The sequence below is a fragment of the Prenolepis imparis genome, unplaced genomic scaffold, assembly GCF_030444845.1.
Source record: "Prenolepis imparis isolate NDT839.2.m4 unplaced genomic scaffold, iyPreImpa1.0 SCAF_4, whole genome shotgun sequence".
Taxonomy (NCBI): Eukaryota; Metazoa; Arthropoda; class Insecta; order Hymenoptera; family Formicidae; genus Prenolepis; species Prenolepis imparis.
The window spans coordinates 5250725-5275135 of record NW_028141162.1 but is presented as its reverse complement, the minus strand read 5'-3'; the positions used below and the strand labels follow the sequence as shown (position 1 = coordinate 5275135).

At 33.3% G+C, this 24411-nt stretch overlaps 3 protein-coding genes across 10 annotated transcripts; 1 reads left to right on the top strand and 2 right to left on the bottom strand.

The window, feature by feature from the left end:
* The first annotated feature begins 907 nt into the window (after positions 1 to 907).
* Positions 908 to 19622, top strand: LOC145935216 (uncharacterized). 6 transcript variants are annotated; one of them, XM_083036348.1, is made up of 7 exons: positions 908 to 1161; positions 1635 to 1962; positions 6468 to 6613; positions 13338 to 13532; positions 14480 to 14557; positions 14663 to 14915; positions 16573 to 19622. In XM_083036348.1, the coding sequence occupies exon 7, from the start codon at positions 16805 to 16807 to the stop codon at positions 18413 to 18415; it is 1611 nt and encodes a 536-aa protein (XP_082892474.1). In that variant the 5' UTR covers positions 908 to 1161; positions 1635 to 1962; positions 6468 to 6613; positions 13338 to 13532; positions 14480 to 14557; positions 14663 to 14915; positions 16573 to 16804; the 3' UTR covers positions 18416 to 19622. The 6 variants fall into 6 exon arrangements, with proteins under 6 accessions (XP_082892474.1, XP_082892473.1, XP_082892476.1 ...); XM_083036353.1 differs by lacking the exons at positions 908 to 1161; positions 1635 to 1962 and adding exons at positions 3902 to 4019; positions 6004 to 6104; XM_083036352.1 differs by lacking the exons at positions 908 to 1161; positions 1635 to 1962 and adding exons at positions 5001 to 5895; positions 6004 to 6104.
* Positions 4027 to 20487, bottom strand: LOC145935213 (uncharacterized). Of its 3 annotated transcripts, none has more exons than XM_083036338.1 (19): positions 19883 to 20483; positions 13685 to 13762; positions 13398 to 13605; positions 12878 to 13094; positions 11721 to 11891; positions 11105 to 11176; positions 10944 to 11021; positions 10588 to 10695; positions 10360 to 10485; positions 10057 to 10228; positions 8767 to 8970; positions 8468 to 8646; positions 8205 to 8375; positions 7218 to 7412; positions 6935 to 7136; positions 6510 to 6611; positions 4821 to 4988; positions 4664 to 4732; positions 4027 to 4392 (listed from the first exon to the last, which is right to left on the bottom strand). In XM_083036338.1, exons 2-19 carry the CDS (start codon positions 13731 to 13733, stop codon positions 4274 to 4276), a joined length of 2610 nt encoding a protein of 869 aa, XP_082892464.1. In that variant the 5' UTR covers positions 13734 to 13762; positions 19883 to 20483; the 3' UTR covers positions 4027 to 4273. The 3 variants fall into 3 exon arrangements, with proteins under 3 accessions (XP_082892464.1, XP_082892463.1, XP_082892466.1); XM_083036337.1 differs by lacking the exon at positions 6510 to 6611 and adding an exon at positions 6042 to 6143; XM_083036340.1 differs by lacking the exons at positions 4027 to 4392; positions 4664 to 4732; positions 4821 to 4988 and adding an exon at positions 6351 to 6411 and having other exon boundaries at positions 19883 to 20487.
* Positions 20488 to 20549: 62 nt separating this feature from the next.
* On the bottom strand, positions 20550 to 24411 carry LOC145935215 (ATPase family AAA domain-containing protein 2-like). Its single transcript, XM_083036346.1, has 10 exons — positions 23959 to 24411; positions 23719 to 23867; positions 23209 to 23478; positions 22902 to 23093; positions 22566 to 22747; positions 22317 to 22503; positions 22059 to 22244; positions 21625 to 21757; positions 21449 to 21547; positions 20550 to 21143 (listed from the first exon to the last, which is right to left on the bottom strand). The coding sequence occupies exons 1-10, from the start codon at positions 24191 to 24193 to the stop codon at positions 20839 to 20841; spliced, it is 1938 nt and encodes a 645-aa protein (XP_082892472.1). The 5' UTR covers positions 24194 to 24411; the 3' UTR covers positions 20550 to 20838.

The following is a 24411-nucleotide window of genomic DNA, read 5'->3' as shown; positions in this document are numbered from 1 at the left end:
AAAGATAAATGAGTATTACGTAAAGCGAAGACCGAGCAACAAATAATACACGACAGTTAATTATCTTGCATGTTTTTCAACGAATGTTCTGTGAAGCGCGAAAAATTTTACGTTAATATTTTAAATGAGATAAACAAAACGGGACACTATTACATGCCTAAATAAACAAAATAAAATAACAATAACCATCGGTTCTACCTGCTGAAATTAATCGAATTTTTTAGCAGCATTCATTATAAATGCGACATGGTAGAAGATCATAATATCACTTTTTGCTTCATTATTTTCTTTTTATAACTCCAACCATTTCAAACGACATTTATTCTATTTTAACTCAATGAAACACTGCATAATAGGTATAGACGCGCACACAACTAACGAAGCTGTGTTCTGAATTCATCTCATAAAGAACGTCACGCAGTGTCTGGTAATCGCGAGAATAGAACTCTTTATCAACTGAAAGCTGAAGGATGGACTTAGAGAGAATAAATAGAGAACTAATTAGTAATGATTAGAACGTACATGCAATATATTTATCTTATGAAAGCAACTTTGTTCGAACCTATGTGAGTCTGCACGTGTAGAATTGTGAATAAAATATATGATATTTTTGAAATATGAGAGAGATATGTATATAGAGTACTTTTTATCTTAGATATTTATGTTAATTGTTCACATATATTTACTAATCGTTACTAATTAGCTCTTTCTATAGTCCAGTTAGGTTGCTAACAGTTTTCATTCTTAAGTAATAAAATAATCTGATATTAATAATGTGATAAAATTTGTTTATATACAATTTCCTTGCAATGCTTTAAGAAGCAGACAACTGATATCTTTTTTTCTTTAAAATTCATGTTTTAAAAAAATATTTTAAAACTATAATATTAAAAAAAAAAGAATACTGTTAATAGACATAGGTGATTATTTTGTTTAACTTTTATGTTCATAGTATTTTTTTCGTCATACACGATTCGCTTAATATGATCCTCTTCTATTGCAATTTCTTTATTATAGATTTTTTACGTGAAAAAAGTTAATTCAAGATCATCCAGCTGTGACAATGCAATTCGCTTTACGTACACGATTGACCTAGTTGGTTAACGTCGATATCCGAAGATGTAATTGATTTAAAACCGACTGTTCATTACTGAGAGAGAGGTACAAGATTTATTTATTTTTTTCTGTCATCAACTTCTTATTCTCTCTTACATCGCTTGTAATCGACACATTCTAAATTAAGTAATATATTAATCACGGAAATTATTCAAGATAATTCGATTACTTTGATATTAATTAATACAATAATATTAATTGAAGTTAATTTTTGAGCAAAATAATATTTTATTATACATGAAATAATTTTAATAAAAGAAATAATTTTAAAAAAATTTAATATCCAAAATCTATAAACGTTTTAAATTTTTCTTGTCAAAAAAATATTTGTTTTTGTATATTGTTTATATATCGTTTAAACATTTATATATATATATATATATATATATATATATTCTTCAATAAATTAGGAGGAAATAAACTGAAATGTAATAATATGCTTTATTTTCGAAATATAGCATATCGAATATCGCATCGTTTAAATGTTGTTAATAATTGATCGTGATTGTCGACTTTAGATTCCGGACTAGACCGGAATAGACTGATCAGGAAGCAATGAGGTAATATCTGATAGGTTCAACGGAATGAGGGAACTAAACGCGGATGCCTAAGTTTGAATCAATACGATAAGTGGGCCAGGTGGGGGAACGTAAGATCGGTCAAAGAAACGATGGGAACAGTCGGGAAAGGAACGCCGGATGCGTTTGAAGGAACGCGCGAAATGGAGCGGCTAAAAGGCGCGGCCAATTTCATCTCGTTGAGAAATCTTGATACAGCTGATTCAGGAATCGCGATTCAATGCTCACAGCAAACGAAACCGATGCAATTCCGACAACATCGACGATAGTATGTAATGCATATTGACCTAAGCTTATATTTACTATATGTTTAATAAGTTTTATAGAACTTTTATTGAGCTTTAGAATTGCATATCTCGTCTGTTCTTTCTAACCATACTTTTCGTCATCTTCCATTTCCCGCCCTCCAAATCTCTGTCGAAAACGCGTACTTATTTTATTTTATTTTATATAGAATTATAACAATAATGCGACTAAAAGAAATAAGATTTCCATCTGCGATTTGCGCGGGATATTTTTTAAGTATGCGCGTGCGCGGTTTAAAAGAAATATACTTTGAGATTTCTTCTAGCACATCATCTTCTCAACGATTAATTAATCTTTTCACCGATTAATTACATTACAGATTACAAATTTATAAAGATATTTCTTGTTGGATGAGCATAATCTGCGTTTAAAGATTCAGCATTAAATATTAGATATATGACATCATCAATAAATATTATATTTTCATTTATTATATATTTCGTTTCACTACATTTAAATTAAATAATTAGATATTCTTTTAATTTGATCTTTCAATTTGATTCAATTTAATTTAATTTAAGTAATTCTTTTTTTATTAGAGACAACGGGGCTTAATTTTTCTGATCAATGTCGAATCGCATCAATAAACAATTTGTTTTGTGATAAACCATTACTTTTATATTTATAATAAATCAATAACATCGTCATTTAACGTTAATAGTTTTCTAACTTAAATCTGATAATTCAAGCATATGTATTTTTACACAAAATAATATAGAAATATTTAAATAATATAGAAATGCCATCAATGTGAAAATGTTTTATTCAAATTATATTTTATAAAATGCGTTTTATTCAAATCTTCAAATATTAATTCATTTTCAAATTTTTTAATATTTTACATCAATACTGCAGTTAAATATTTGAAGCTAAAATTTAATTTTCGCTTAAAATAGCGAATAAAAGAATCTTGGTAAACTTTAATGGACGTTAATTAACACATATTAATTACATTCATTTAATTATTTCAGATACTTTTTTCATTAATTTTTTTCTGTAGCTTTTTGCAATTGTTTTCATAGACATTCGAGCGTATATATTTATCACACTTTTCGAATAAAGAGAGAATTATATGTGATTATAACTTTACTGCATTAACAATATTTTCTCTAGTCGAATTCGTTTCAAGTTCTCTTTAATCAAATTATATTTTCTTTATTCGAAAAGTGTGATAAATATATACGCTCAAATATGTATGAAAAAAAAAAATTTGCGAAAAGCTACAGAAAAAAATAAAAACAAATTTACAATAGAGAAAATAGCTTTACGAAGGTATAGGTTACAGGGCACCTAACCTGTTCTACCGGTCGGTTTACTTATCTCCTTACCTGGGGCGCTCGCTGCGCGCGTGTCTTCAGCGAGGAAAAAAAAGGGTACCAGCGGGGGCGTGGAGTCGTCGTCCCGTCCTCGTCGAAGGCCTCCCTCGCACCCTTTTATCGCCCCCACCTTGTCATTGTATCTCGCAGAAGGAAACGAGCCGTGCTAATAATCGTTATTCGAGCGATTAATCTCACACTAGTCACGGTTAGCGGAGGGGGCTCGTGCGGAACCGTTCGCGGCCACGGGAGCAGTTTTCGCCGAGCGTAATAAAACGCACGTCTCGCTTCCCGGGGGAGGTCGCGCCAACGGCGCCCTGGACGAGCGACGTTCGGATTCTCGGGACGCACGAGGCGGTGACTTTTTCGCCGGGACGACGTCACGATAAACAAGCCCGTCCGTCCAAGCCCGAGCTGACGCACGTCGCTCGGAATTCCGCGGCCATCACTGGCCATCGCTGATTCCCGAGGACCCGTGTTGGTGGCGCCGAGTGTCGGCGCACCGTGAACCGGAGAACGGGGAATCGGACCGCGGCGGTGCGCGCGACTGCTTCCAAGGATTTTTAATAGATCGCGCGACACGAGTACTCGTAGCCACCAAAAATCCACGCGGTCAACTTCGAGAGAAATTTTAATAAGCTGAGAATTCTTTCCCGCCAAAGTCCTCTCCTTCTTTCCGATAGAATGCATCGATAAATCAACTGTACGTATCCAAAAAATACATTTTTTTATTGAATAATATATATACATTAAACTCGATATTAATTAGCCGTCATTTAGTCGCGATTGAAAGAAACGATCTTTATATACGTAGCAGTGATTTATAAGGTCTGCAGAGATTTGCAGGTTAGGATGATTATTATTGGAAAATACATCGAATTATCTTTATTATCCGCTTCCTGCTACATAAAACTTAATTTCTTCAAGTTCTCGTAACGTTTTTCATTATATTGTTCATCAAGGACCTTTCTCGTTACCGCGATTGTTTTGCAAGTAATTACTGTTAGGATAATTACAGAATTCGCAAAATCCCGGTGATCCTTGCGCTCCTGGCGCTCCTCTGACACCGGGAACACCTGTAAACAGATGATATTAATACATTATTCATTATTATTTTCATCATACAGACAATAGTTGCTTTCCATTTACATCAAAACTCAGATAAATCTCACTTCAGTCTTTCTTCAACATCCATGTTAAAGAAAGACAAAAGTGAGATTTATCTGAGCTTTGATGTAAATGGAAAGCACCTATTATAATGAAAATATTACTAATGAAAGTTTTAATTATTCTCTGCAAGTTAATTAAAAAAAATTTTATTCCAAGCTTATTTTTTAATTCTTTTACCCGGTATGCCTCGCTCGCCTCTGTCACCCTGTCTTCCGGGTAAACCAACACCATCATTACCAGGAAGTCCTGTTACATATAATGCAATAGGCTTATTGTATAGCCATTCTAAATAAATTGCTAATGTATTTTTTTATTACTAATGATAATGTTTTACCAGAGGAACCTATTGGACCAGGTGGGCCTTCTAAGCCGATTCCCTCGAGACCTCTGTCCCCCTTTTCTCCGCGTTCACCAGGTGGACCTTGTGGTCCGATGGGACCCTGCGGACCCGGTAAACCGACGAATCCACGTTCTCCTGGCAAACCTGGTGGTCCCGGATCACCTAAATACGATTGAAAATAGAATCAATTAAAATCGAAAAATTTCAAAAAGCGATATATTTGAAAGTTGCATCATGCATTAATTTTATAGCTTGTAGAATATCCAGGCATTTGTTTTAAAGCAGTTTAATAAAGTTGTATATTATGATAAAATCGAAAATGATAGAACGATAAAATTTAAGATAAAAAAAAGGAATTTATTAATAATTATGCATAAAGCATGTGCTGCTTTAAAAAAATAGACTTGTTTTAAGATACTGTTACGTCTCTACTTCACAATGTTCTTTTTGTTCTCGCAAATCTAATTTCGACCAGAAAAACTATATAAAAATTAAATAAATAAAATAGTAAAAATAAATCAAATAAAATTTAATAGGAAAAGTTGCAATCATCCAGGAACAATGTCAGATTTCAAAGATAAATTCAGGAATCATAAATCAATAGAATCATATAAACATAAACTATGGCGCTTGTAAAATAAAATTATTATGATGTTCTTTTAGAGATAAATCCAGTTTACAAAGCGATAAATAAAAAAGCGACCAAGTGACAAATGAAGAGACAAATGTTTCGCTAATAAGATAATAAAATAAAAAAGAAAAATATCTCTTTCGAGAAAAATATATAGTCAAAAAATATACATATATTAATTTATTAATTCAGCCGAACTATGCCTTCATTTAAATTCTTTTAACTCCTTATTTATTCCTGGAAGATCGCATTTGGTCTCGTCCTAGATAATAAGATTCGAAGATAATTAAGTAAAGCAACGCTTCCAGTCGTTGACTTGTTTTCAAGGCTTTCAGTTCGATACTTCGACCCAAGATACGCATTTTTAAAACGTTCTGTTCCTTGGGAAATATAAGTTGCACTCTTTCTTCAATCATTTCTTCTGGTCTGAACGTAACGGTATGTTAAAAGCATTATATCGTTATGAAACTGTTAGTAAAATTACTCAAATTCTTCGCATGTGCATGACAAAAGTTTCCCTTATCTCAAATGGATCATTGCTTTCAGACATTCCAGAGGGATGCGTTATTTCGAGTGGTAGATACCTGGAATGCCTTGTTTTCCGACCCGACCGGGACGGCCGTGTCGAGCCGGCCCTGGCAGCCCAGGTAGCCCTCGTAGACCCTCTGTTAATTCTTTCAGCCTCTCTGTGACACATGCCAGGATATCATTATTTTAATGACGATAATGAGACATTAATCCATCGATATCGAATCATTGTTAAAGTATATGTGCATCATATGATAAATCACACCATTCACATGTGCCATGGTTCTATATGAAGACGATAATGATTATAATACTTCAAGCGTTTAAATAGTGCTACTATGACAGCGATACTCGTTGTTTACCAAACGTTCCTTCTCGAGTTAGGATCCTAGCGTTCCGCTCTCTATGTCCAAGATTATCTATAAACTAGCAAGAAAATCTACGTAGTAGCTGATTTTATAGCGATTAATATTGTGTCGTAGGCAAGTGAAAAGCGGATTGGTAATCCTGACTCGATGATGTACCTGGACGACCTTGAGGACCAGGTAATCCAGGACGACCTGGACGACTTCGGCCGGGCGGACCGGGTGGGCCCTGCATGAGTGCTGTCATCTCGGTCATCTGTTCTGTACGTATATAAGAAATAATAAGAAAAAGAATCACAACACAATTTATACATATCCCTGTGTATACGTGATGTTATTGCACATTTTTCATTCACGCACGAAAGATACCTAAGGTGATTGAGATAGAATCATTGTTTTAAATTTTAATTAAAGTTAACCGAAGTTTAATTGATTCTAAAAGCATAAATAAAGGATAAAGTAGATAGATAAATTAAAAATGAAAAGAATTGACAATCGGAGGATCGCTTAAACTTCAGTAAACTTTATAATTAATATTTACGCGACACCTGCAGAAAATGATTTTTAACAACAGATAAAGTCACCTCTTAGCACGCTGGCGCAAATATCACGAATTTCCGCTTCATTAATACTGTGGCCCGGCAAGCCCTGAAGTCCCGGCAATCCCATTTGACCTCTACTTCCGGGTAATCCTTGCAATCCGGATGCTCCGTCTTTGCCGGGTATTCCGGGCGGACCTATTTGACCTTCGGGTCCTCGTTCTCCAGAGGCTCCTCTTTCACCTGGCTAATTATTTATTCTAATTGAAATTATCTCTTGAATTAATTGAAGAAATTGATCGGGCTTAATTCTAAACAAAATACTTACTATTCCTGGAGAGCCTGGTGGGCCTCTAGGTCCCTCGAGACCGGGATTATTAATGCTATCGAAGCTACTATTTGGAACTGAAAGACCAGGAGATCCTGGAGGTCCTGATGGACCTGGCGGTCCTGGAGATCCTGGTGATCCAGGTCTTCCTTCCAATCCTGGTATGCCTGGTGCACCCGGCGAGCCCGTTGAGCCCTAAAAATATATATGTAATTTAATTTTTACATTATAAAATTTTGCAATTATCCAAGTAGCAAAAAATGTATAAAAAATGTTTCAAACTCATTTTCAAAGATATTTTAAAAATGTTACAATAATTGGTTAAGTCCCTTTTTATTCATTAAAAAAATGTTTATTTTAACGTTAATATAATATAAATATTTATTTAACGTTTTATTTTAAATATTTATTTTATTAATATTTTATTAACGAAATATTAAATATTTAATATAAACGTTAAATTAATATTTATATTACATTAGTGTGAAAATAAAGGTTTTTTTAATGAATAAAAAGGGACTTAACCAATTATTTTAACATTTTTAAAATATCTCTGAAAATGAGTTTTAAACATTTTTTATATATTTTTTTGCTACTTGGGTATCTAAGACACTGTTCACGTATAATGAAAATTGACGAAACGGAGCTAGTATTATTAATCTCCATTACTGTATTTCGTCTATTTGCTTTATTATCCATGTTATCAACAATTATTTAAATATTTAAAATACTATATACAATAATAACGAAAGATATCATACTTCGTAAATAATCGGAGAATAAAGAATTGAGATTAAATTTTGCGTAAAACTGGAGAGTAATTAAAAAAATATTCACTTTAATTCTATATATGAACAAGAAGACCGAGTAATCGTTTTAAGCTTTAGAAGCATTTCAAAAATAAAAACATCTCAATAAATGAATTAAGAAGTGAATTATATTCTTTGATCACCATTGTATAACATGGTCTGTTTTATTCATTCTTACCGAACTTCCTGGTAAGCCACGAGGTCCGATAGAACCTCGTTCACCTTCTTGTCCTTTATTGCCCTTTTGGCCCAGTTTTCCATCAAGCCCCGATGGTCCCGGTTTTCCTGCGACCCCTTCTAAACCTCGCAATCCTGGAGAACCCGGTTCCCCGCGTAAGCCTGGAGGTCCCTTATTATTACATGCAGTTTTTAATCATGAAAGAGTGCATTAGTTTACATAAAAAAATTATAATAATATATAATTTAAAGGGAATAAAATACCTGCGGTCCCGGTAATCCTAGAAATCCATCTTTTCCTATTTCTCCGGGTGATCCTGGAGGACCTATTGGTCCAACTTCTCCTTTCTCACCGGGAAGACCATCCTCACCAGGAGGACCAGCAGATCCTTCAGGACCAGGTAGTCCCGATATTACGTTATTATCTATCAATCCCGGTATACCTTAAAGAATAAACATCTTAAGTTCCGTATTTGTAAAATGAAAAAAAGAATTATTCGTATATTAAACAATTCTTTCAACAAATTCTTCCGATATCGATATTCGATAAATTAATTGCAAACCATCTCGACCACGTTCTCCGACATCACCCTTCGGACCCATTTGACCTGGCGAACCAGGAAGTCCTGGCAATCCTGTTGTGCCACGAGGACCTAGTGGTCCTGGAATGCCAAGAGCATCCGTAAACATATTTCTTGCCGGTCCAGGGAAACTAGGAAGTCCCGGAGGACCTGGTGCGCCGTCATGACCTTTCTTTCCACGTTCGCCTAAAATATTGTTAAATTTTTTACATACACTGAAAAAAATTATTAACTTGACTAAACCGTTCAACTAAATAATATTTTGTTAATTGAACATATAAAAATAAATTAAATATAACATATTAAATCTAACAAAACGTGTATTTGACTTAAATACTAATATATGTTCAATTAATAAAATAGTAATTTATTTGAACGGTCAAGTTAACAATTTTTTTTTTTTTTTTTTCAGTGTAAATTGATATATTTATGATAGAGATGATATTTTTTAAATATTTTCATACAACGAGCCAATCGTAAATGTTAAGTATTAAATGTATATGTATCGTAAAAGCTATTTTAGCTATTTATTATAATGAAACTTTCTTTCCTATTGTGCTCAATTACAATAATTTTGACTCTTGAGTTATGTATAATCGCATGATTTAAACGAACATTGCCACGAATTGCAATAAATTGATTTACAATGACTGCGAATGAACGTATCTGGGTCAACATCAATACGTGGAATATCATGCCTGAATCGTTTAATAGTCGCTATTTGAATCGCGACTTTTTACAATTTGCGCGATATACATATGTATATACAATCCACTCTGAAGAATATTAATAAAAAAGTTATAAATTAACTATAATAAGCCACAGACAATTCGAATATTTTAACGCGAATCAATATTAACGCGAGGAAAGTTGCCATTATCTAATTATTTATTAATTAATAAACTTGTGACTACTTTTCTACTTTATTGAAAATGCATTAATCTTTAAAAATAAATTAAGATCATGATTAAATATATGGGAACGAACAATGTAACGTTATTACATTCGTTTTGGTATAATCCAGATTAGATAAATAATTGATTTAGATATTGCAATATGATAAAGCGCATTTGTTTTAATTAAACATTCATTCTGTAATATTTTTACACTCTATCGTTCACAGAGAGAGAGAATAACGCGATTAAATATATCTCACTGTGATTTCTAAAGAGATCAGATTACATCGTTTAGTACGGTATAATATAAGTGGATTTAATCTATTTTAATTGGATGCTTAATACGATGTTCTCTTTCTGAGCAATAATATGGTACCTTTTTCACCCGGCCATCCTTGAGCACCGACATCTCCTCGTTCACCTTTAGCTCCTTTTTCTCCCGTGTATCCCGGAGGACCTATCAGGTGTGACAAGTTGTTATTTCCTGGTGGACCCGGAAATCCTCGAGGACCTTGATCTCCTTTCAAACCCGGAAATCCCATATCACCCTATCAAAAATTTTATTTTTTTATCGCTCTATTTTTGTTATAAAAGAAATTTGTTTATTAAGTCATATTCTCTTCTCCCCCTTCCCTTTTCCACCCCATCATATAAAGATTAAAATTAAAAGAAAACTTACTCTTTCACCACGATCACCTTTTTGTCCTGGTGGACTTGGTAATCCCGGTGGTCCCGCAGATCCGATCGATCCACTGGGACCCTGCAACCCTGGAAAACCTCTGGCGCCAGTATTACCTGAGGCTCCCTGATAACGTATATCTTTTATAATTCTTTTATATACGCTTGTCCATATTTTGTAAATATGAACATTATTTGATAATTTCCAAAATAAATAATAGTAACATACTGTTCTTCCTTGTTCTCCTGGCGGTCCAGGTTGTCCTGGAAATCCAGGTAAGCCTGGTGTACCAATTGGTCCCGGTGCTCCGGGCAGGCCGGGTGGACCGGGAGATCCCTAATATAATTCCTCTTTCATTTATCAATGATTTCAAATATAATTAAATTAAAAAAGTGAGGTTTTAATTTAATATCTAATAGAAAAAGTTATATTGTATATTGAACTCAGTGTATTAAAATGACTTCATAAGTGTTTTAACTTTACTAATGGTTTATTTTTTAAATTGAAAACAAACTTTTGTTCGCAATTTGATATATAAATATTTGATAAATAATATATAAAGTTGGTAGAGAGGAAAAGCTTACATTTGTACCGTTGAATCCCTGCAGGCAGATTCTGTCGCAAGCAGGTTTCATTTGAAGCGAAGAGGCTTGGAGATTTTTCTATGTAAACACGTTAATTATTGTATAGTCAGATTTTGCGTATTGCAAAATCTTGTCAAAATATACAAAATGTCGATATTTACCGGTAGTTCTTCGCACTTTTCTCTGTCTAAACTCGCAGGGTCGCAGTTTAGACTCATCCACTGCATGTCGATCTAACGATAGTGCGGATAAATATTCAATCTTGAGATGTTATTTTATTAATTTTTCAATTATAGCTTTATAAATATATTGCATTAGTAGAGAATATTATACTATTGTATATGTAACTTTTTCTTTTCCTTATATACATAACTTTTTACATACGAACGATATCTTTATTTGTTAAGACGCTAACGTCATTACGTGTGTTTTCTGGATGTGGGCCAAAGAATCTAATATTAAATTCAGTTCTTGTCCTACTGACAGTTTTAGCCTTGTTCTGCGTAAAGCTGTTATTAATTAAGTAACGGGCTGCTTAATTGTGACGATACAGAACGTTAGCTCTGAAAGATGGGTATTCTTCGCAATGACATAATAGCGATGCAATTCGTGGGTGTTAGATACATGCAAGCCGGTCTTTAAGTCACAGTAATACAGCTGTATCGAAATTTACAAAAACATTTTTATGATTAAGAAACAAGATCAAATTGATATATTAAATAGCGTGTGGTAATTAAGCTTCAAATGCAAATACCATAGATATTAACTTAGGCTTACCGGTACAGTGACTTTACTATCGTTCATTTTGGCTATCGATATGTCTCCATCGATTTTAATTGATCTGCGCGGTTTTAATTTTTCCATACCAATGTATTTGCAATCAATTTTAAGCACTAATTTCTCCTTGAATACTCCAAAATTTATTTTGTGCCAACTCTTGTCGAATATCTATTTAAAGAAATATATATTTATATATATCATACATATTAATTACAACTTGTATTATTGGATAATAACATTAAAAAGAAAAAAAATATATATATATATTTTTAATGTTATTATCCAACAATATACAAGTTGTAATTAAGTTTTCTTTTCAAGCTTACCAGAGAATAGATTATAAGATTATGGTTTAGAAAAGAATAAATGAGTTCTAATTCTAAAACAAGGTCGCGGAATTTCATATTTATTGCATGAATGCACGCTATTTTAAAATGTGTTAAATGGTTGCAATATCCTCATCGATTAAAAGACTCGGAGCGCATCTTGATAGTCTTATCACTGATTTATCGATTGTATAACGCAATCCTAATTTTCTGTCTCTTGCGTGACAGGATTTCTAACGTTAAGAGTCTCTCAAGTGACGAGACTTTTGCGCAAGAAATGATTTTACGCGATTTACATCCGTTACATCTGTTTCGTATAATGGCATCACGATACAATTCGCTCGTTCACTTTTATGAAATTCGTCACGCATCTCACGCGCTAGCTTACATAATGATTTCGTATGGAACAATTAATAAAACACTCATAATAATAGATTGATTAAAAAATCGTTTTAATGACAACGATTATATATCTCTCTCCCCCATTTATCTCTCTCTCTCTTTGACAGTGCATATCTTTTGCAAGAATGATCATTATCAGATAAGCTTAATTTTAAGCTCCATGATTCAGGAACCATTTAACAGAGTATCTTCAAGATATGTCATCTTTTGTTGAAGAAAACATAAATTTAATAATTTTTAATTGTTTGATGTGTGAAAATTTATAAACTCAGATGTTTCTATAATGATTTTTATCTTTGTTGCTTATTTTCAGTTCTCTACTTAATAAGACTAATTATTTTTTATTTTAAGAATATGGAATCGTTACACATGCAAACAATATGCTCTATTTTAGAATCATGAACGAACGTGACTAATGAAACTCACGCGATCATTCACGAAAGAGACCGTTTGCAGTTTTCCTTCATAATCAATCAATGAAAAGTCCAGTGTCTGTTTCCTGGGACTCATCGTAATAAGAAACTGAGCATCACCATTCACGTCTACGATCTTAATGACATGCCAAGGATATTTCTGTAATTTTCTAGTCCTCAACGTGTACATTAACGAGAATTCCTCTGGAAGTCCAGTAGGTGTAATATTCCTGAAAAAAAAAAAACTCAAACGTGAAAGCTATATCGCACGATATTTTGCTAATCAATGTCTTTAATGAAATATTATAAGTGGATAATGAAAAATTGACGGGATATAATCAATTGTAATTGTCAACTGTGATTAACGAGAATCTATTGAAACTCGCTACTGTATATATATATGATTCGTTAGATTAGGATAGGCTAAATGACTTTTCGATTTAATTAACACTGTGGAATTATTATTTTTTTAGAGAGGCTGCTAACTACTGCCCACTGTTTCTACGCGAGTTAATTTGAATATATGAATATACTTTGTCGGAAGGGTGACATCAGTGTCTTTCTCTAGCCGATATGCCGTCTGCATACGATTGCTGCCTCGGACTTTCGTCATGCCGCTATAACGTGCATTCAGCAGATCCAATTTCAACTTGCTGATGAAGTCGAAAGTTTGTAGATCGTCATCGCCAGGCTTGTAATCTTTGCATAGTTCATTTTTGACAGTGCTTTTTCTCACGTGTTCTATCAGAAATGTGATATTTTGAGGCAAACCAGCGATCCATATGGATGTAATTCGGAATCGATTCAATGATATACTTACGGGCATAAATTATATGCGCTATCATAAACATCCATATTTGCAAATACATTTGTCGCGACAAATAAATCTGAAACAATGCTAATAATAATAATTATTATTATATACATATATATATATATATATATATATATATATATACAATTTAAATATTATTTTATACTATTTATTATAAATATTTATGATGTAGTAAAAGTTATATTAAAATGGTGGTCTGTAATATGCTTTTTTGATACAACACATAACGTGGCATCTGACTATGAATTGGAAATTTCGACGTTCGAATTCTGGCACAATCGAATTAAATTAATATTTTTTTATTAAAAAATTTAAAATTACTAATAGAAAAAGAAAGAGAAAGTTTGACACTAACTGTAAGAAATGTTAGAAGAATTATACATGTAATATATGTATCAATAAATAGTCTTTCGCTTTTGCGATCTTTATCTAGTAATTCAATGATAAAAATTATCGTATTTTATAAATATGATTAATTTAATCTTATGTATATAGTATATCAGAGAATTTAATCTTATGTATATATTAGTATATCAGAGAAATACTTCTATCGCTAATATACATTTATATAATTACTTAATATTGCATATTGCTGCTAAATTCATATTTCATACAACAAAGTAGAATAAATGTCGATTGATTGTTTTATTAGTCATCTAAAAATCAATCGAATAAATCTTCCTTAACTTCCTCAAAATTGAATATATATATAACTAAGCTTATTTAGATTAACAGATTTTTTTAGAAATTTTTAGTTTTTTATTTGTTTGTTTATTCCAGCAATAACTTATCTGTAACACAACGGATGTGACGAAGTAATCCTGATAACATTTAAGCTCAAAAAGAACGCGATTAAATGTAATTAAAAATAATTTTTCATATAATTTGTAGAAATAGATTATACATTTTATTTCGTCCGAAATATATTATTTCATTCGAAATAATGTTTGGGTTTTTTTCCAGTCAAGAATGTGTGTGCTTCAAAAGGATATGTTGATCGAGTTCTAAGAAGCCGAAAGAAAGGACAACAAAGAAACGAATTGACAACGCTGGAATAGGCGGCTTTAAGCAAGCAACGTTGCCGAGATAGATCCTTCTTCGCCGGCAGAATTATCAGCACAGAGCAGCACAGAGGTGAAAGACGATCCGTGCTACACACAAGTGTTGATTTGTAGATTGTCAAAAGATTGATGCAAAAGTCTTCGAAAACAACGAGGTATGAAAATCATTGGTCAGAGCCTTGCACTAGCATTATTACTTCTATTGATGACTTATTTGAAAATGTTTAGTTTATTTTCTTCATTTTATATACTATATGAGATAAATATCATTGTTATATAATAAGTATCAAATATGGCATAGAAAACGAAGCAAGCAATACATACAGAAAGTTCCTTTGAATGCGAAGCTTCGTTAGAAGATATTCACGCATAATAAGTTGTAATCGTATATTATTATATTTTATATGTATAACATTGATATACATCGAAAATTTTATAATTATTTTTACTTATAGTTATAATTCTATAATTATGCTATTAAGTAATTCTATATTTATATATATATAATTATATATCTATAATCAAGTTTGTAAACATAATCGATCGTTAATCAAACTTGGTTAACAAAACTTGGATCATTTAAAGTTATTGTATATGTTGTGAGTTTATATATATATATATCGAATATGATTTAATATCGAAGATATGTCTTCAAGTCTCGTTGTACTTGAATGTTTATGTCACGTTTGTGACATCCTATGAATATAAACAATGTAGAAAAAAAACAAGTATTTCTCATTTTTTTTCTTTCAACATAATAACATAAAAAATGTTATTGAATATTATCGAAAATATATTAAAGAAAAAAGATGAGATAGAAAGGAAAAGAGAGAGAAGATAATTATAATCAGAGTTAATCTAATTTAATATATGATATAATTAGATATAATATAATCAGATTTCTCATTAATATACCGAGTATGATTAAATTGCTCAATATATTAACAAGTGTGTGTATGTGATCTTGAAATTTATCAAAACAATATTACACTTTATCGAAGATATATCTATAATATTTCATATAATATTATAATCATAAGACTAACATCTCGTTATCTTCAAAAATCAAATATATTTGATATCATATTTTAATATTGGACGTGCTATTTGCATACAGTTTTATTACTTTAGTCTTACGAATCACAACATATACTTCTTATGTGCGATATCTTTTTCTTCTGTGAAAGATGATATATTGTATATGGATTATCAGCTGGCAGTCTGTATCAGCTAAAAGTGTTGCGTGGATGATTGTGGCGATTCGACTTGATGTCGTGACCACATTTGGTGCATTAATTACCAATACAACTATAGTCATTTTTTGTTAGGTCATTGACTTTAGTTCTTCTCAATCAGTTCAGTTTTCTTATCTGAAATGTATGTCATTTCAATGTGGAATTGAATTTCATATGTATACAACTTCCATTTGTCTTCCACATGAAATAATGTCAATCTTTGATTTAGATCCTCTCAAAGATTATGAATATTTTTCTTCATTTTTCTTGAAATTTTTCTTCATTCGTATGAATCTTTAACATCGTCCGCGTGTTATGACAATTCAGAGAAACTTCGTCTCAGTTTACTCTTGTACAATAATTTATTGAACGATTCGTCGAACATTGGATATATATGATAATTAATCTAATGTTCGACAAATCATTTTTTGTCAATCTGTTATTTCTGAAATATATATCTACAACTACAACATGTTGTGGAATATATATATCTCGGACAAAAAGCCAAATATTCGACCTTCGCGAATAACATACACAAAACACGATCAACATGCCAATTGTCTTTTGTCGGCGTCAGGTTGCGTCATAGTGATCCCCACACGAGGTGGCGCCACATCAGAGCGAAGACGAAGTTTCCCGATGAAGTTTTTGCTGGGGCAGAGGCGAAGTTTATCAGTGACGAGTCAGCACGACAGCGATCGCGCTGTGCGACCGCAAGGACTTTTCAAGAGAACGTCAATGCGCGGCGAAGAGCGGCGGAAGAACGATCAAAGAATACTCCATCTTAGAATTCATCGAATCTGGATGAAATGCGGGCATTCAACGACACGCAATTAAATAAAAGAAGCTTCCGCGTTTCCGCTGGTGTAACTCTGCGAGAGTGCAGTGTCGTCATTATGGGAAGTACGTGCAAGATATGCGGTAAAAGCTTTAAATGCGAGAGCGATGTTTCTCTACACTCACGATGGCGACACAACGGAAGCATAGGATCGCTAATCGACGATCTATACCACGAGATTTATCTCGAAAGATTTATCATCGGTCAGAAATGTGACATATGCGATATGCAATTTCAAACTGCCACCGACTTGAAGATTCACAAGCGACTGATACATAAGCATGGTACAAGATCCAAATACAGAAAGAGACCAGGAAAAGAAACAATACGCGTGAAATTCAAATTGAACGGAATGACGACAATGGATGTGAATCTGGATCGAAAGTATTTAAGATTGGAGAATGATCTCAGACATTTTGCCAACATCGGTACGCAAACTCCGGACACGCTCGAAAATGAGAAACATCAAGATAACTGCGCTGCGGATATCGATTTGTTTCTCTCGGACCATGTTGTGGATAACAGTCATATGCAACATATACGGCCTCACAAAGCAGCAAATCGATACATTGTAGGTAAATTCACATCTACTAAAGGCGACACGACAGCGTATTCTACCTCTGTAGTGGGGAGAAGTCTTATAGAGATCTCGAATACTCCCCATAGAGACATAATCCCCGGTAGCAACGGCGCGTGCGATGAGGAAAATCGTCGCAATCTTACTTCTCAGGAAAATACAGGGAGCGCATGGATCAGAAGTTTCAATAATTTAGATATTCATGATAAGGAAAACTCGCAAGGAAAGCTAAATGAGCGAGAGAGGAAAAACGTATATTGCCAAACTGAATTTTTATTGAACGATAACAAAAACACTCTTATCTGCCAACGAGACAAATTCGACAAAACAACATTACTAACATCTAAACAAATCTCGGCCAATGAAATCTTTTGCGATCCTATCAAACAGTCTAATGAAGTTACAGAAGATAAAGGAAGTGCTGGATTAACAAATTCTTTGTCAGATTCCGAAGAAATAATTATTGATATTGAAAATAATAATAATAAAATCTATGAAACTACGACAAAGCGAACGCCTGCTCCCTTAATTCGAAGTTCTTTTAATAATAGGAAAAACGAACTGATAAAAGATAATTCAAACGTTGATGATGACGTGCAGGAAGTACTACGAATAACAAGAAGACATCTACAAAGCGATATCAATCACGAATCGCCCAATCGTACCGAAAGAGAGATATTAGTACAAAATACTGTTAATGAAAAATTGTTTCCCAAACGGCAAGAATCGACTAGTTGCTCAGAAAAATGCAATGCTGGATTTATAGCGAATTTTGAACCGTCTAGTTATTCAACATTTACGACCGTGAGCAAAAGTAGTTATCAATTTTTGGCAGACACATTTGACAAAAAACTGGGTATTTGTTTGGAAGATATGCATCATTACGGAATCAGATCATCATATTACAACAAATTAACGGAAATTAACAACAACAACATAGAAGAGTACGCGATATATGCTCATCAAGGATTATTAGAACCGCGGATACAAGCAGAGAAGCCATAGTAACCGATGGATTAAAAAACTGAACAATGAAGTAGCTGTGCTACATTGAGCGTATGTTGACAAAAATTTATTGTACGTTGAAGGACATGATTATAAATCATAATCTTTTCAAGGCCAAAACTGTGAATGTGCCAATATATATTATTTTTCTTTATTGTTTTTTTTTTAATTTTAGAAAAAAACATTAGTTATTAATATTATATATTTTATATATATATATTTATATATAGTCATTAATTTATGTAAATCTCAACAAAAGGAAGCAAACTTTTCGCTATCGTCTTTTTGTTACTATACTGTCTTTCCTTATCTTAATCTAATAAGTTATAAAATATTCATGCGCGTGCTGTGTAGGGAAATATACATATAACTACAATGATATAATATAAATGTAGTTATATATTAATTTCAATTCTGACAAAATAACTTTCTCTTTTTCTCTCTTTTTTTGTTCTGTTACTTTCTTTCTTATAATTACAATCTTAGATATATAAAATCACAATATTTTTGATGATTGCAAAGATTCATGAATTACGAATCTAAATAATTTATTAATCTCGATTATCTATTAATTGCAAAAACTAGTAAAACTTTGTAAATGTTTGTAAGATTTGTTTAAATATTGTTAATTAAAAATATTTAAAAATAAGAGAGAAAGGAGGAAGGAAAGGAGAATTACACTTTTACTGATGCAGTTCTAAATATTAGTTTTTTTTTTTAATTTTGGAATTGTATTGTCGATTAAAGTTTTAAATGTATGTTAATTATTATTATTGTCGTTATGTATGTCGTTTAAACAGCCGTTTTATAAATAATAGTAATTATATTAATTGGCTAATTCGTTTGCGCTAGAAATGGACGATTATAGTCATCTAATTCGGTGTATTAACATAACTATTTTAGAAAACATTTTTACACACACACACACACACTATTAGAAAACTTGTATTATAAAATATTTATGTATATAACAAAAAACATGAGTTTTCATATATTTTGTTTAAAAGAAAATGCGCTTCCGAAAATTAATCGTTTTCGGAACGCGACTTTTTTCTTTTGTTATAATATCTATATGTGTTTGACAGGTTTTCTAAGGGTAAAATATTTCTGCCAAAATGTGATTTTCCCTTAGCACTTAGGTATATTAAATATATCTTTATTTTTTGAGAGGAAGATATAATATTATAAAAACATAATATTGAAAAAATTTTTTACGTATCTTTTCTACATGTTTGTAATAAATATTTGTTAAAAATCTCAAATTCTTATTTTTTTCGTGTTGTCATTAGAAAACTATATATATTGTACATATAATAAGCTATTATAATAAAATGCTTGCAGTAGTAATAAGTTGACAATAAACCAAATAATACATTTTACAAATAAGAATTAAAATTAAATCGCACTAAAAATTGATCGTGTCATAAAGCAATTTCGTATATCGCAATAAAAACGTCCACGTATTACCGTACTGTCGCGTTATCTCGTCGCTTCTCGTCTCGTCGTATTGGATATCACGTTCGCGATGAAACCTGATAGGGAGGGCTGGGACTTCCGATCATATATCGCTGCTGAATATGCAACATTCAGCTATATACGGTTCTTCACTCTCTTTCTTCCCGAACTAACACATTACGCGTTTCCCCCACGTGGTCTCGCAAAACTGAATCACGCTCGAGATACAGGATGCAACATGCAACGCGACGCATGCAACAGTCGCATGCTAACTGATAAGTTTGCCGGATTGGACCCCTCCACCATGCGCAAAAGTCCCCTCAAGAGTACGAGAGACTGATTCGATTCTAGAGTAAAGGGAGAAAAGAGACAGTCACCATCAATTAAGTCGGTGCATCATCAAAGCGCAAAACATGATGCGAATTGGGAAACAATTATCGATAAAAAGATACTCCGGTAGAGGAGAAAGGATTAATAATTCTGATATTGTAATACGAGAATGGATTTCGAAGAAAATTTTGACATCGAGAACACGAGAGGAAGTGCCATATAAATTGCTTTCAAAAAATCAAATAAGATTTACAAATCACATTTTAGACGAAATCAATTTCAAATTATTTCTAAAATACTATCATGCTCTTAATTATTTTGATTATAATTAAAAATGAGATGTTTATTAATGAGATTATCTTATTTAAATTATATATTTAATATTTTACCAATTTTAAAAATTTTAATTAAATTGTGATGCATAAAAAAATTATCCAAATCTAAGTCATGATAGCAAAAAAAAAAAAAAAAAAAAAATATCTAAAATAAAAAGCTGAGAATATATCTCTCTTTTATTACACTGCAATATTACAATACATTCACGAATTTATTGCCGGCTATCGCGATGCATTTCGCATCGGATTTGGACATCACAGCGACGATTGACAAACAAAGGGACATTTTCACTAAATTAACTATTAATCTTCCTCCTGTTTCGCACGCATTTTGACTCGTCTCAATTCCTCATATTGTATAACATAATCATTTACAATTGCACGTAAATCTCCATTGTTTTCCATTGTGAGTTCAAGGGAGGAGAACAGACTTTCCAGTAGATGACTCGGCCACTCATCGGTCGATCGAACGATTGTTTCAACCAAATCTTCTATTTGCGAACTGAAAAGTTTTTCAGCGCTGGATCGAGAAGAAGTACCGGATGTTAATTTTTGCCGCTTGGATGGTGGACCCTCGCCGGATGCGTATTCTCTCTTAATATTCGTTCCTGATAAGCGAATTTATATAATTATAAATCACAGTTATAATTAATATATTCATGAATAAATTTCAAGAAATTGTAATTGTTTTGAATTGTAAATATAAGTGTGGATTTATAAAATTATCAATCAGTAATTACTCGATCCAGAATACGTCGAGTGCGAGGATCGTACAGTTCTGAACTTATTTCGCGCTTTTGAATCCGTTTTAATCTTTCTGGTCATGCGTGCCGTGCTTATTTCTTATAAAATTATTGCACATATATATACATTAATAACAATCTCGTACACGAAATGTGCTCTTTAAACATACCTAATAATCCATTAGAATCGCTAGAATATACATAGCTCCGCAGCTTTCTGTTTTTTTCACTCTTGAGCTTCTTCGGGCTCAGGATTTGCATCAGATCCGCTACGTTGGTCAGAAATTGATTTATCGTTAATGTAATAATCGTGCAATATAAAATTAGTTTAGACAGAGATAATCACCTTGAGAGGAACAATCGGAAAGACTGTCGGATCCATTGAGGAACAATTGTTTGAAGAAGGATCGCCGCTTCTGCGGCGAAGGCGATTTCACTTCGTACACCTCGCCACGATTATCGTCATATAATTCTGCGATCTGTGATAAAACATCAATAATTACGCGTTTTATTATTATGTACGAGTAAAGATATTACGGATCAATGTTTCTCAAGAAATTTTAATACTGCAGTTTCTAAAAATTTCATCATTCTGTCAATCTTTCATTTTCATATAAACTTTTATAATGCAATGTGTGTGTAATATTAATAATATATTTAATTTTAAAAAATCTTATTAAAGCATAGATATAGCTATAATATCCGAACAAATATATATGCATATTAAAGTACAAATAAAATAGCGGAATTAGATAAAAGAAGAACTCAAAGAACGTCAACCTCCGATGGCAGATTGGCTTGTCGACAGTGAACTGTCATTAACACGAGCATGTGCACCGATCGGTCGAGACCGCGCATTAAGGAGGTAAAAACCACCCTCGCCGTCTCGTTCAGCAAGTCCCACCAAGTCAAGGCACCAGGAATGTACAGCAGCGCTGGTAAAGTGCGACGTGCGGTCTTGATTTTCTGTTATCACGACAAAACGACTATCGTTTGACATTTATCTAGGACCGAGGGAGGGGAATAATCTCTTTCTACTTGTATTATAGCTTCCTCGGCCGCCTTGCCTGTTTCCTCGAACAGCGTCGTGACATCCAGAATGTGACAGGGTAGATGTTCCAGGGTGTGCAGCAACGCCGGTCCTAAGTGACGAGTGTGGGAATCGTCGTCGCCGCATAATAAGATTCGCGGACAGCCACTCGATTTGGACATGGCTTTGCCTGTTCTATTCGGGTTAGTATATTTAATTTTGATTCCGTTTCTGGATATTTATCTCACGACGCTTACATGTTGTCGGAAGTTAGCATGCCGGTTGGGCAAAGTGTCTGCAACCGCGACAGGATTTCCGCCAGATCCTCTTGTAACAACGGTTGAATCTTGGAGGGTAAACTCTTGATCGGTGCAATGATTACGCGATGCGAGGCGGGGACGATATTTTGACGCGCCTTCAAGAAATCTTCCTTTTCCACCTTGATGAGAAATCGAGTTAATTAATTAACTAGCAAAGGCGTTTTTACATATATAACATCTGTATATTTCTTATAAAGTAATTTCTCTCATTTGTTTAATTCGATTATTCGTAATGAATTTAATTATTTATGTTATTACAGTTAAATGTCTTACTTTGAGGTGACGTTCGTTGATGTGATACTTGGACTTCGAATTATAGATTTGCGGATAGTTTCTACGAACCGAGCACATGACTGCTTCGGCGCAAAGTGCCTGCAGATCGCTGCCGCAGAATCCCAATGTATTCGACGCCAAATACGCTAAAAATTTCTGCGCCGGTTTCTGCTTCCAACTTTTAATGTGTACCTGTCATCGTGTTACGAAAATATATTAATACTTCTTCATTATAATTTTTCCGTATCAAATGTTATCAGTATTTTTTTCTTCTATTTCTCATATTTTTACTCTATGAAAACAATACCGAAAGTATCTCTTTCCGGGCGCTGTAACAAGGCAAGGGAAAATATAATTCTTTGTCGAATCTGCCGGGTCTTCTCAGAGCGGGATCTATCGCGTCGATCCTGTTAGTCGCCCCTATCACTATAATCTCGGAATTATTGTCCAAGCCATCCATCAAAGCCAAGAGAGTGGAAACTACGCTGGCATGGACGAAATCTTGCCGACTTGATCTTACAGGAGCGAGACCGTCGACTTCGTCGAAAAAAATTATGCACGGTTTCGTCTGTTGTGCCTAGAGGGGAGAAAAAATTGTTCCCTTGGATCAAAGATGTTCTCTTGAATTTACATGTAAAATTCTTTCGCGCTTTGTCACACAATTTACATATAAAACATCAGAGTTTCAAAAGAGGGAAAAAATCGGTAGATCGAGCCTTATATTTATTTCTGAAACGCGTATCGCATAAATGGGGATGTAATTAATATGGAATAGCAGAAAAATATAAGAATGATATAAAAATCGAATTTCACCGACCAACGAGAAGATCTTCTCGAGCTTCTTCTCGCTCTCTCCGACCCATTTGCTAAGACAATCGGAACCCTTGCGCGAAATGAAGGAGACCTTGCGTTCAGAATTGCTGCATTCGGTTGCTAGAGCACTGGCTACGAGAGTCTTTCCTGTTCCTAAAGAAGGGAAGAGAAGTAGTCTAATGAAGACGCTTAATAGAGGCAAGAGAAGTACACAATAATGCTCATTTCATACAGAAGAAGTTACCTGGAGGGCCGTAGAATAATAAGCCACGTGGCGGTCTGAGATTAAATTTAGCATATACGTCCCCGTACATCAGCGGGAACAAAACCATCTCTTTTACGATTCTAATGTGTTTGTCCAACCCTCCGATGCATGAGAAATCTTTCGCGACGGACATTTTTTTCTCTCTTCTTCTCCTAAAATTCTCAAAAGAAACCGCCGATCTATTTTTACTTCTGTTCGCTTCTCTATTGCACATAGTCAACGCAAAAATAACATTTTTATCATTATGGACATCTTGGTACAAATCTCTCGATTTATTCGCGCATTCTGGATGATCTTACGATCGAGTTATCGTCACTGGAATTTTTATACAAATGTTATTCAGAAAGTTACGAGAGTTTACTACTCAATTTCATTATTTTTGACGTATCGCCGGCTAACAAACGGAAGATCATACGATGTACATACGAATCG